The sequence below is a fragment of the Lolium perenne genome, chromosome 4, assembly GCF_019359855.2.
Source record: "Lolium perenne isolate Kyuss_39 chromosome 4, Kyuss_2.0, whole genome shotgun sequence".
Lineage (NCBI taxonomy): Eukaryota > Viridiplantae > Streptophyta > Magnoliopsida > Poales > Poaceae > Lolium > Lolium perenne.
Window position 1 is genome coordinate 166959314 of NC_067247.2, and position 12063 is coordinate 166971376.

General features: G+C 46.3%; 2 protein-coding genes across 2 annotated transcripts; both read right to left on the reverse strand.

Moving 5' to 3' along the window:
• Positions 1-53: 53 nt before the first annotated feature.
• LOC127347461 (uncharacterized) lies at positions 54-1685 on the reverse strand. The gene has a single exon (XM_051373645.1). The coding sequence runs from the start codon at positions 1683-1685 to the stop codon at positions 54-56; it is 1632 nt and encodes a 543-aa protein (XP_051229605.1).
• Positions 1686-2547: 862 nt separating this feature from the next.
• Positions 2548-7532, reverse strand: LOC127294790 (WEB family protein At5g55860). The gene is made up of 3 exons (XM_051324688.2): positions 7284-7532; positions 6110-6284; positions 2548-4524 (listed from the first exon to the last, which is right to left on the reverse strand). Exons 2-3 carry the CDS (start codon positions 6272-6274, stop codon positions 2764-2766), a joined length of 1926 nt encoding a protein of 641 aa, XP_051180648.1. The 5' UTR covers positions 6275-6284; positions 7284-7532; the 3' UTR covers positions 2548-2763.
• Positions 7533-12063: the final 4531 nt, after the last annotated feature.

Sequence of the window (12063 nt, forward strand, 5' to 3'; positions counted from 1 at the left end):
GTTAGTACATTACAATCGCTGGCTGCTGAGGGAGATGGTATCCTAATTCCTAGCTAGAATTGGATATCGTAGGCTGAAAGAGGCAGGGAGTAATCGATGTCTCCAGCTCCGTCGAAGTCGTTGCCGAGCGTATCCCACGCATCCTGTGCTATCACGTCGTCTCCTCTCTCATCAGCCACAAAGCCTTCCAGCGAGCTCGCACCTTCTTGGATCTTGCCTCCGTGTTCCTTCACCGCTGGCACCTCTTCGAGCTCGGCCTCCATCTGGCCTTCTTCTTGCATCTTGCCTCCGTGTTCCTTCACTGCTGAGAGTGCTGACACCTTCTCTAGGTCTGCATCCAACCTGTCCGCCCAACTCGTCAAGTCGTCGTCGTCGTCGTTGCTGGCTTCTTCTTGGATGATGGGGTGGCTACCGTCCGACGCCATTTCAGGCTCGGCCAATGTTGCGAGCTTGTCGTTGTTGCCGGTTTCTTCTTGGATCATGCCGTTGTCCTCCTCTGTCGGGCTTTTCAGAAGATAATCCTCCAACGATCTCCCGAACTCGTCGTCGTCGTCGTCCATGACGTTGGCCGGCGCTTTAGCCGCAGGCCGGGGAGAAGGTGCGACCGGCTGCGAACGAGGTGATATGCGAGGACTAGCCTGTCGCTGAGGCATCGCCGGAGCAGGACACTGTGGACGTACCGGTGGCACTGGCACCTCCAGAGGTGCCGGTGTTGGGCGCATGCCGCGCATCCGCTTGGGCGGCTGTGGCTCGACAACGTGCTGCGTGTTGGTGACGCCAGGCTGCCGTGGTCGCGAGGAAAGATCAAGGGCACCCGGGAGCGGTCGCTTCTTGATCGACTGCGGCTGCATGATCTTTGAAAGCGCAGGCGCCGCTTGTTCTTGTCGACGCGGCTGCTGCTGCTGCTGAAGGGCCATAGCAGTGGCGAATTCTTGTCGACGTAGCTGCTGCTGCTGCACGGCCATGCCATTGGCTGGTCCTTGTCGATGCAGCAGCAGCTGCTGCTGAACGGCCATGGCATTGGCGGGTCCTTGTCGACGCAGCTGCTGCTGCTGGTGCTGAACGGCCATGGCAGCGGCGGCTTCTTGTTGGTGCTGGTCGGCGGCCGCGGCGGTGTCGTCAGGTTGAAGAGGAAGATCATCCCCTGCTAAAGATTCCTGGAGCGTGACGGGGTTCTTGGAATTGAGAGGGACGTAGAGCCTGCAGAAGACGCGCTCCCTCCCTTCGGCGTCGACGACGGCAGAGTCGTCCAGGCCGGAGCAGTGGTACTCATCCATCCGCCAATCCGTCTTGCGGCTCTTGTTCTTGTACACGTACTTGAGCGTCTCGTGGGAGCCGATGATCACGCCGGCGCGGTTCTTGATGTCCTTCTTCTCGGTGCCGACCCAGCTGCCGGGGCCGGCGGCGCGCGACATCCTGAACCCATTCCCGGCCTTCTGCCGCTTGACGGTGGTGAAGAAGAAGCGGTTGTGGGTCCTGGGAAGCCGGGTGTACCTCTTCGCCAGATCCTTGGGCTCGAAATCGTACACTTGCACCTCGGAGATGACCGCGGCCGTGTCCGGGAGCGGCTCGCGGAGGAGATGGCCCCGGAGGTAGATGCTGATCGCCTCCTCGTGCGACGGAACAAACCGGGCGCCGGAGCGGAGCGCGTGCAGGACATCGGCCGTGCTCATCCGCGGCGCCATCTTTTGCATGAGAGAGCTTGCTAGAGGGGGCCGTCGATCGAGTGCTTTTTTGGTGTGGTAGAAGCTAGGGATTGCCTGCCCATAAATACTCCGCATGCCTAAGCTAGAGACGGTGACCTAACCGGATGCTACTTCAATTCCGACACGCACACTGATAAGCATGGACACTATATATCCTGCTCGAAATGACACCGTCTGTCACACGGACTGGAACTATACACCGCCTTAGTTCCGTTTCTTAATTTGGGTTTGATAGCATGCACGATCCTAATCGGACTGACACAGACAGGACCTACACACAAACGAACACGACGCCGTGCCCACATCGGACTCTTATTCCTAACAAGGTCGAATATCCATTGCATCCTGTAATGTGTTATCTTCCCCTTGTGGACTTATCTAGCTATGTCCTGTAATGTGTTATCGTGTGGCCTGGCGTGCTAACTTTGCTTGTGATCCGTGGGATCTGAGTTGTGTGAACTATGTTGATGTACCGAACTATGTTGCCGTTGCTAGCTTTGGTCTATAAAGCCGGGCCTTTTTCTATTTAAAATATGAACCGTTTAGCATATTTATGGACTCTACATTCTCGTTGGGGATTCGGATTCTTAAGCAAAATTGAGTTTATTAAGATTATTCAACTTAATTCTCAGTCAACACCAAAGAAAAATTCATCGGATCACTGGATTGCTGCATGATCTGTGCTAGTCATATTTGCAACCGAGAAAATCCCAAGCACGCTTAATCGAAGAAAAAAAAAACATCTTGTTAGCATGAGTATCATAGATCAGGATGTCACAATAACCCAACAAAAATACGCAAACACAATCATGTTGTCACTCCTCACCATACCATGCATAGGGAAAGCATCAACAAGGTGTGATTTGATTTGGATTTTTAGAGCCAGTAGGTTACCAGCAAAAAGTATACATACATATACAGCATGAACATGGTTACATAACACAAGTTCGGAATTCGTAGCATTACAAAGTACAACACCACTAGAAGAAATACACTCACACAGATGAACAGTGTGTTGGGAGTTTGGAGCCACTATGCAAGCAAGAACTCGGACAGATTATGAGGGTGAACTGCCATCAGCATTGTTCTTCTTCTTATGATGGAACATTCCTGTGATGCTAGGCAGCATGAAGCTCTTCTTCAACAGAGCTTTGCTGTTCTTCTGATGCCCATTGCTCTTTTCGTTGGCTCTTGGGGCGGAAGCCCTGTGCACAGAGTTAGACGGAGCATCTGCTAGCGATGTGGCTCCCACCGGAGGCACGTAGGCCTCGGCGTTTTTGTTTTGTTCTTCCTTCTCTCGCCACCTCTTGAGCTCACTTTCCACCGCCTTGTTTGCTGCTTCCGCCGTCTCTGCCTTCTTTAGCGCCTCCTCTGTCGCCAGTTCCATGTCTTCCATCTCCTTCCGAGCAGCTTCCAGTTTCTTGATTGCCTCATTCTCGCTTGCTCTAACAGCTTCCACCTGGGCCATAGCAGCAGCAACCTTCATCTCGGCCAGCTTCTCCGACTGTTCCACCTTTCGGCTTAAAGATTCAAACTCCTCCTTCGAGATGGTGATATTTGCACCTGGTTCTGAAATTGAAGCACGTGCAGCAGTTGCCCTGTCCGTTAGTTGCCTGATCTGATCAAGAGCCTTTGATTCAGCCGCTTTTGCTACTTCTGCTTCCTTCAAGGAGGACTGTAACTTCTGCTCGGCTTCCACTAATGCAGTGCGTGCTGCTTCAGCTTCATCTCTCAACTCAGCTGCGCGTGTCTGCATCACCTCAGCTTCCTGAAGAGCATTTTTTGACTCGGAAGACAACTGCTCTAGGGCCAACATCAGGTCATCCGAAGCTAATGTTGCATCCGCTTCTGTGGCAACCGCTGTCTCAAGATCAGATTTACACTTCTGGAGCTTAACATGTAGGTCTCCCACAATAGATTCAATTTCTGCATCTTTATGTTTCAGCTGATTGTGTTCCTCCTTTACAGCCTGTAACTCCAGCCTCAGAGATTCAACCAAACTGCTAAGAGAAGTTTCCTCTTGTGCAACTTTCTGCAACGTTTCTTTAGCATCATCAAGCTCTGTGCTGACAGCAGAAACGGCCTCCAAATCCCGAGCTCTGGCATCTTCAATCTGCTTCTGCAAAGATGCAATCTCAGAATAAGTCTCATCTAGTTTCTCTTGGAGGCTCTTGCAAGCTACAGGATCAAAACCATTTCTCAAAGCTGACAATTTCCTCCGACTTTCTTCCAGAGCTTCTTTACAGGTTTTCCTGGCAACATCCTTCTCAGCAAGAACGTGTGCCTCCTCTTCACGTGCTTGCTCCGTGGCTGCCTTAGCATGCATAAGTGACTCCTGAACTTGTGCAATCTCAGTACGGAGCTGCGATGCCTTTTCCTTGTTTGCTTCAGAAGACTGCATGGACTCTGCTTCCTGCTGAGCAGCAAATAACTTGGCATCCAGCGAGGTTTCAAAATCCTTCCTCAGTTTTCTAAGCTCTTGCTTTGCTGCATCAAGATCTGCCAGAGCAACAGTATACTGTTCCCTCGCATTGTCTAGCTCTTGTTTCAAAGGACCATCCTTTCCAACTGCTTCACCAGAGCTTCCACCTTCAAGCTCCTTTGTTCGGATATTTGCATCTTCTGTTGCTTTAATATTCAGTTCTTTTGACTTGTTAACTGCATCAAGCTTATTTGTTAGATCCTCAACGGTTTTTTTAGCTCTCTCCAGTTCAGAGAGGGCTTGAGCTCTGGTAGTCTCAGCGTTACTCAGCTGTTCCTTGTATTTATCCAGTTCTTTCTGGGCTAAGTGCAGCTCTGTCTCCTTTGCCAACACCCTCTGCCACAGAACAAAATTAGATGCGCAAAGGATCAGTATGATCATATAGTTCTGGAATACTACCTCCGTTCCAAAATAATTGTCGCAACTTTATCTAGATACGAATGTATCTATTGCATTTTAATGTGCAGAAGATACATCCGTACCTAAAAAAAGTTCGACAATTATTTCGGAACGGAGGGAATACAAGCTACTAGATCCAAGTGAACTGAAACTGATAAAAAAACACCCTATAGAGACTGGTTAACATTGATAACATGGTAATATAGCAGCATCTATGGAAAACTAGGGTGGAACCAATTGGAAGGAACCAACATGTACTACATGTGGCCCATGATACATCATATGTAATGCACAAATCAAGATACATGAAAAGCAGTTTAGGAACAACCTTATTCTACATATTCAAGAGATTGTACAAGAAAAGTTAAATGTTCATTTGAAAATAGAGAGAGCATTCATTGCTCACAGGAAGTCCATGTTTCCGGTCGTGAGTTATTGCAATAATGAATAGTTTCGCCAACTGACAAGTTCTCCATTCCCTCAGCTAGGATCTGACTAATTCACATGAAGTCAATTCCAACTCTATTTATGGAATGGTATAGATACATCTGCAAATTCCAATAAGGAAAATTTCGATATGATGGATAGTCACATATGAAGTACCGCCACTCACTATTATTCACTTTGTTCTTCATTATCCCTTTTAGATCCGAATTTAAGAACAACAAATTTAACTAATTGTATAAAATGTTCTTTTAAGGTTGTATAAAAGTTGTGCTTTACTAAGATAAGGAGTGAGCCGGTAGAGCTAAGAAATGTTCTGATACAACTGATGATTCCCAGTTACATCATGTCTAATACAAGATTATCGCTTAAGACAAACTTTAACAGCTGCCGAGAATGTCCAGAAACATAGCAGAGGTTAGCAATTAAAGAAGAAAAGATGGTTTGTATAAATATAACATTCTGATAGACATGTAAAATCATTTCCCCTTGTTTCCTTGTATCAAGAGTCAAAACAGGACGTTTTGCAACTTCCATAACAGCTCAGTAACTGCTTAAACTGAATTGAAGGCAATAATTGTAAGTTTAGACAATGCCAAATGGATAATGGAAAGGGTGAAAGGAAAAGTTTTTAGAAAAAAAAAATGGTACAGTACAATCTGATGACTTCATAGAGTTTGATCCACAAATCTGATCACGGAAACCCAAAAGTAAGTTTTAAGTTAGCAATTCAAGCACCAATATAGCTTTTCATCAAGTTACTGCGCTTTATAATAGTGAATGGCTACAGGGCATGGTTTTAAAAGGCGTTAAAGCATCTTAGAGCGGAGGGGTGGCGCTCTGACGCCTAAGCGATGCCTAGGCGGGCGCTTTAGACGCCTAAAGTGGTCGATTTTCCAAGGCGGAGGGGGGTCGCCTTGACGCCTAAGCAATGCCTTTAAAACCATCCTGCAGTGCATATAATATATGTGCATACTAATAAATCAGCATGCAGGCCTACTATATAATCAAAAAACAAAATCAAGTAACCCTATATAATGAAATATTAAAGCACACAATTTCGGTTCCTAAATAGTACCTCTGCTTGAGGAGCCTGTGCCTTTCTGGTTGCAGATTTGTCAGATGAAAAGCGGACCTCGCCAAACAAGCTCACTGCGGCTTTAACGGATTCGAATGGAGCCCTCGTGTCAATTTCTCCAATCTCCGTCTTTTCCGGATCAGCGGAAGGTGATTTTGTCCCCATATTCTGCAGGCTGCGACAGTAAATCATCGCAAGTTACATCACATTGATAACATAAGTATTCCTCACATATACAAGAACTAGAATGGATTGGTTCAACGAAGGCTTCCGCAAAGGTTTGATAAAAAAAAAGATATTTAGTAGCTATATACCATGCTGATGATTAGTTTTACTCCCTCCGATCCATAATAAATGTCGGGAAAACTTAGTACAAAAGTTATAGTAACCTAGTACTAAATTCCCGACACTTATTATGGACTGGAGGGAGTACAATATTCAGGGGCTAAAAAAACTAAATATGTTTGCGAAGTTTGTGAATATTCGAACATCGATTAGACCCAGCCCCAGTGATCAGACTCCATGTGCTAGGTTTTTCATTGCCAAAACAGCACTGCTCCCTTATCCAATAAAACAAACAGGTGTCCTGTTAATCTTATATGCCCCCTATCGCGTGGTACACGTGATAAGGTACTCTCAAACGAACAAACAAACAAAAATCTTATATGCCCCCTACCACATGGCTCTCATTCCCATCGATGCCGAACACCACCAAATAGGATCCTCTCCAGACATTGAACATGACCAGTAGACACCGGACCCCTAAACTACATCATGATAACAACCGATTTGTCGACGAATTGTTGCTCCAATCGGCGAAACAGATCATCCAGCAAAAAATGCATATGCAGCCGGCATCCGGCATCCTGGCTAGCAGCAAAGAAATTTGTCGTGGGCACCACCCACACACACACTAGTATGTTACAACGCCAATCCAACAAACAAATTCAAACAAAAAATAAAGCCGGTAATATCCCCAACGACATCGTCATGACTGGCAATTGCAGGGTCGACGCTACATTACAAATCATCCGTCGCGATCCAGCATGTAGCTGCGACTAATTCAGAGCCGCGCTTCCATTTCAAACACGTGGAGGGCGATCATGTAACGGTATCAAGGTTCGATCGAGGAGGATCCGCCGGACCGGACCGGCCAATGCAAGAGGAGGGTTACCTGACTGACGGCGGTGATGGGCCGGGGGAGCGGTTTGACCGAATTCGAAGAGGGTGGTGCGCTGGAGGTCGGGAGGTCGAGGTCCCGCGCTGCCGAGGCCGACGACGCGGCAGAGGGTGCTGGCCGGATGGAGAGCGGGAGGCGGTGGTGCGGCGGGGAGCAGGGATGAGGTCGTCGGAGGTCGGAGCGGGGGGAGGGAGGGAATGGAGGCGAAGGGGAAAGGGGGTGGTGCGGTGGCGGATTTCACGGGGCGTCCGCTCCTGTCTTTTGGTCTATTTGCACGGATGCCCCTGTGTCTGCTCTGCTTTCTCAGGCGATCCTCCGTCTCTTTTTTATCTCTTTTTTTAGGGGAGGGAGGGAGGGAGAGGGACATTTTCCAGCTGCAACTGGTCTGGGCCTCTCACAAAACTAGGTCGCCGCTCAGCATAGCGAGCCCAGTTTTTATAAGTTCTGGTCACACTATGGTAAATCTGGTGGACCAGGAGGAAGGTGATCCATGAAGATCCTTTGTGGATTCACTTTTTTTTCGAAAATTCCACTAATCTATTACTATAATAACCATCAATCAATAGCACTACAAACAAAGCTAAAAGTAATAAAAATGACAAGTAGGTCAACCACCTACCTAGCAACGACTATAGACTGACGCGACCTAAAAGTGCGCCGCCATCCTCACCCCTCCATCACTGCAGCCGGACAAATTTTATCGTAGTAAAGCTTGTTGAAGTACACAAACAAGAAATTGTTGTGCTAAGAATCCAAAGGACCATCACACTAGAGCAACAACCGTAGATCGGAAGAGACTGGTCTGAAACCACATCAACAAAACAAGAAAAACAACCGGATCCCAGGAGATCCTCCAGGCACACGACTCCACACGCCCTCCATCGATGCTATACACACCACCGGAGCGAGGATAGGGCAGGGAGGACCTCACCGCTGCCTCACCATCCCGAAGAAGACATTAAAAACAACGTAACAAAGAATGAAAACCCTCCCGCCTGCGAGAGGACGTGGTCCACCACACCTCCAAGGCCCCAAGGCCACCGGAGGCGGAGCGAACCGGGACCTAGGATGTATGGCTCTAAATAAAATCGTAATTTCTGAGATCATAGAGAAGGAAACAACGCAACGTATCAACGAGGGTTTTCGGTCTGGACCACAAAGCTGGGCTCTTTGAGCCTTATGTTTAAAGTGTAGTTTCTACTTGTTTAATAAAAACTAGATAATGGAAAAAATGTGAAATGAATAATAAATTGCAAATCAAATGAAGAAGATGTATACCTAACTTGTTGCTTTCCTCGCTGGAATTTATCCTTGTGGAAAGTGCAAGAAAGAAGTCCGCCTCATATGGAGTGGATTGGAGTCGTTCTGCGGAACATTTGTTGCTCTAGTGTCTAAATGAACGGCCGGCCCATTGTCACGTCTGAGAGACAACTGCTAAGCTTCGGTGTCTGCATCAGCACAGTCACCTCCTATGTTACTACCTATGTTACTCCCACTATAAGTAGTATAAGCTCGGTAGTGGATCATGGCGTAGCTCCGAGGGAGATCCTAAACTTCGGGTAGACCGGGCTCTCGACGCTGCCATAGAGAAAAGTTACGCTTACTAGGTATCGTGTCATCTACCTTACATCTATGTTGTAGCAATACTTCATGTTATCTACATAGGTGGACCAAATATAAAATATTATCTAAGCATGTCCTAGAAAAATCTTCACAACTTGGTCAAAAGTTAGTGGGGTGGGGTGGGGTGGGGGGCAGTGGCCCCCCTTCACCTACATTATGCTCCACCTCTTTTTTCCAAAATGAAGAAAATATGCAACCAATGGATCATATGAGTACACTCGTTGCACGATCTTCAAGGTGGTGGCATGTGCTGAAACCCTGGATATTCACCTCGGAAACATCAAGTGTAGCTCGAGGTACACGTAGCTCGTTTTTCGAAATAAATAGAAACAACGTTTTATAGTTTCAAAAAAAATCTGAAATTAAATCTACATGTACATAATAATGTAATCGACAGTCGTCGAAAATTTCAACTCAAAATACCTTATACTCTGAGCTGCGTAAAAATCACAAACCCTGACTTCAGTAGTAGTGAACAGTGCGAGATTTCAAAATCTCAGAATCTGTTAGATTTTATTATTTTTTTGCAGCCCTGAATATGAGGTACCTCGAGTTCAAGTTTTCCAGATTGGTAGACCATCATTGTCTACATCTAGATTTTTTCATATTTTTTTGCAACTTTAAAATCTTGTATTCAAAATTTGCAAAAAAAAAAAAAAACGAGCTACATGTAGCTCGGGCTATAAAAATCCACTCTCATATTCACCTACACTATGTCTCCTCCGGTTTGTCAAGGAAGCCCAGAAGAATGACTGGCGTGGCCCTCGTTGCATGATCTTCAAGGTGATTGTTTCAAGATGTTGTATACATCCACGAACGACGCCAATCGAATGGTGATGCACAACGTCTAGCCCGAGGGACAACTTCATTAGATTTTGGTAGACATGTTTGGATAGTAACCCCCCAACTCATGTGAGAATTTCTGTAAACATTTCTTTAACATTGTTTAATAGAGCTTCGGCTACTCCTCTTTATAAAAAAACTAATCTCTAGAAGCTAATATGTGGTGTACACATGGGCACGAGTGATATCTTTTTTAAACAAAATCAAAAATATCATTTTTGAATTTTAAAGTGAAATTTAGTAAAATCTGGAGGCAATGTTGTAACCCCTAGAAGTTCAAAATATCAAATACAAATATTTTGTTTCTGCGCTACATAAAAATGAAAAAAATATAGATCTAGTATGCACATTTTGAAATCTCCAAAAAGTCATATTTTGTTATTTTTTCTGGCCCATAATAAAATAAATTGGGTTGAGATCTTGCATGCTTGTAGGATGTATCATTGACGAAGTCCAGAATTGTTTTCACCTTTTAAAATAACTTCTAAATATATTTTAAAAATTAAAATAGAAAAACACTGGTACTCGGGAGCCAAAACACTTTCCGTCTCGAAGTTCTCCTATAAAATGGCTACTAGGAAGTATTTCTTTCATGATCTTTGTTTGCTTTTCTTGATTATTTTCTATTTCGTTTATTTTTTGTATGTACTTCTGACCAACGTTTTGCTTTAAGGTGCACAATCGATTCACGAACTTATCATTCTTTAGTCAAAATCGACTCACAAAGTCATCGTCCTTTAGTTCAAATACAACCCAAGTGGTCCCTGGGCAGATCTAATTAAGGCCACTAGAACCTATTCCCTCCGTCTCTTGATATAGCATATTATTTCAACCAATATAGGTTTATTAACTTGATATACTATGGATCTCAAAAAAAAAACTTGATATACTATGGGACGGAGGGTACGTGAGTACTAGATGTGAGAAATATATTGAAATATGCAATTGTGTTATTTCTTAGATGAACAACCTAAGAAAAAATGGTTTTGTTTCGGTGTCCCCTTTGCAAACTTTGTTCCCCTGTGAACGGTTAGACCATGTTTCGATACCCTTTCGTGGACAAACTTAGGGCCACTTCTTTTGGGCTTATACTTATAGAGAAACCGGCTTATGAATTCCGGTGGGGAGAAACACTGGTGGGGAGAAGCTCGGAGAAACTGTCTTGGACACTTCTTTTCGGCTTATGAAAATTGAGCTATCTTTTGTGTTGTGTTGTGTGAAGACTATAAAGCCCCTAAAATTTAATTGTGCCTTTGTCAATACTTAATATTGTATTGTTGCTTACACTGTAGTTTGCAAAATAAAATTATCAAACAACGACATGTTCAGTTTTCTGAATTTTATAACACAAGATCAATTTGTATCCATCACAAATGTCACAAAATCACAACTCCACATCATCAATACAGTGGGGCACCGGCCCAAATTTTGCACTCCACGCATCACAAATTTCACAAAATCAAAATCGGAGTGACAAGGTACTAGCAGGCGGAGGGATGCAGCTTGTGTGGTCGAGCTTACTGGAGGGCGGAGCTCCAAAGATGGACTAGCCGGCGGCAGCGGTGGCAAATGGAACTTGTCCTCGACAGCGGCACCAGTCCGTGGTGCAGGTGGAGATGCAGCCGCGAGTGGGCGGGGGCTGTAGCGACGATAGGCGGAGAGGCTGTGATGCGGTGCCGGCTAGGGGTCGTCATCAACTGGTCGAGGTGTCAACCGGCGGCGGCGGATCCTTGCTGCGGGAGGATGGCTCGCGGCGAGTAGCTGTGGGGCGGGTCCGGTAGCGGCTAGGGCGGGGCCGGCTGCGACCGTAGAGGACGGCGGCGGGGCAGGCGCTGGTGACGAGGGCGGGGCCGGCGGTGGTGGAGCGGCGGGGCCGGCGGCGCGACCAGCGGTGGTGGAACCCTAGCAAGCACGGGCACGGGCTCGTTCACGATTTGGGATGTGAGCGATGGGGAGAGATGGTTCCGTTTTCTTTTTCTTTTTTCCTTTTCGTTCGGTGACCGACAGCCACTTCGGGATGGCATTTCCTGTAAAATAAACTCAACTCCAGGGGGACGTTGGCATACCGGTTCGACTAACTACCGGAGAAGCTCGGGAAACTGGTCTGGGGGAGTTTCTGGATTTGCACTATGGGCTGGCTTCTCGGCCAGAATAAGCAAGATAAAAGCTGGACACTTCTTTTGGGTTTCTCTGGTTTGGTACCTAGAAGCAGCTCTAGAAGCCCAAAAGAAGTGGCCCTTATCCCTTCCACTTTAGTGGTGGTGGAAGAGGAGGGGGACACCGAAGCACACATAAAAAAATCTCATAT

What these genes read in the sequence shown, in the direction of transcription:
- LOC127347461 (XM_051373645.1), bottom strand. Translation starts at nt 1,685, where the DNA reads ATGGCGCCGCGGATGAGCACGGCCGATGTCCTGCACGCGCTCCGCTCC.
- LOC127294790 (XM_051324688.2), bottom strand. Translation starts at nt 6,274, where the DNA reads ATGGGGACAAAATCACCTTCCGCTGATCCGGAAAAGACGGAGATTGGA. An exon ending in CACAGGCTCCTCAAGCAGAG is followed by an intron (nt 4,525 to 6,109) that starts GTACTATTTAGG and finishes GTTCTGTGGCAG; the next exon opens with AGGGTGTTGGCAAAGGAGAC.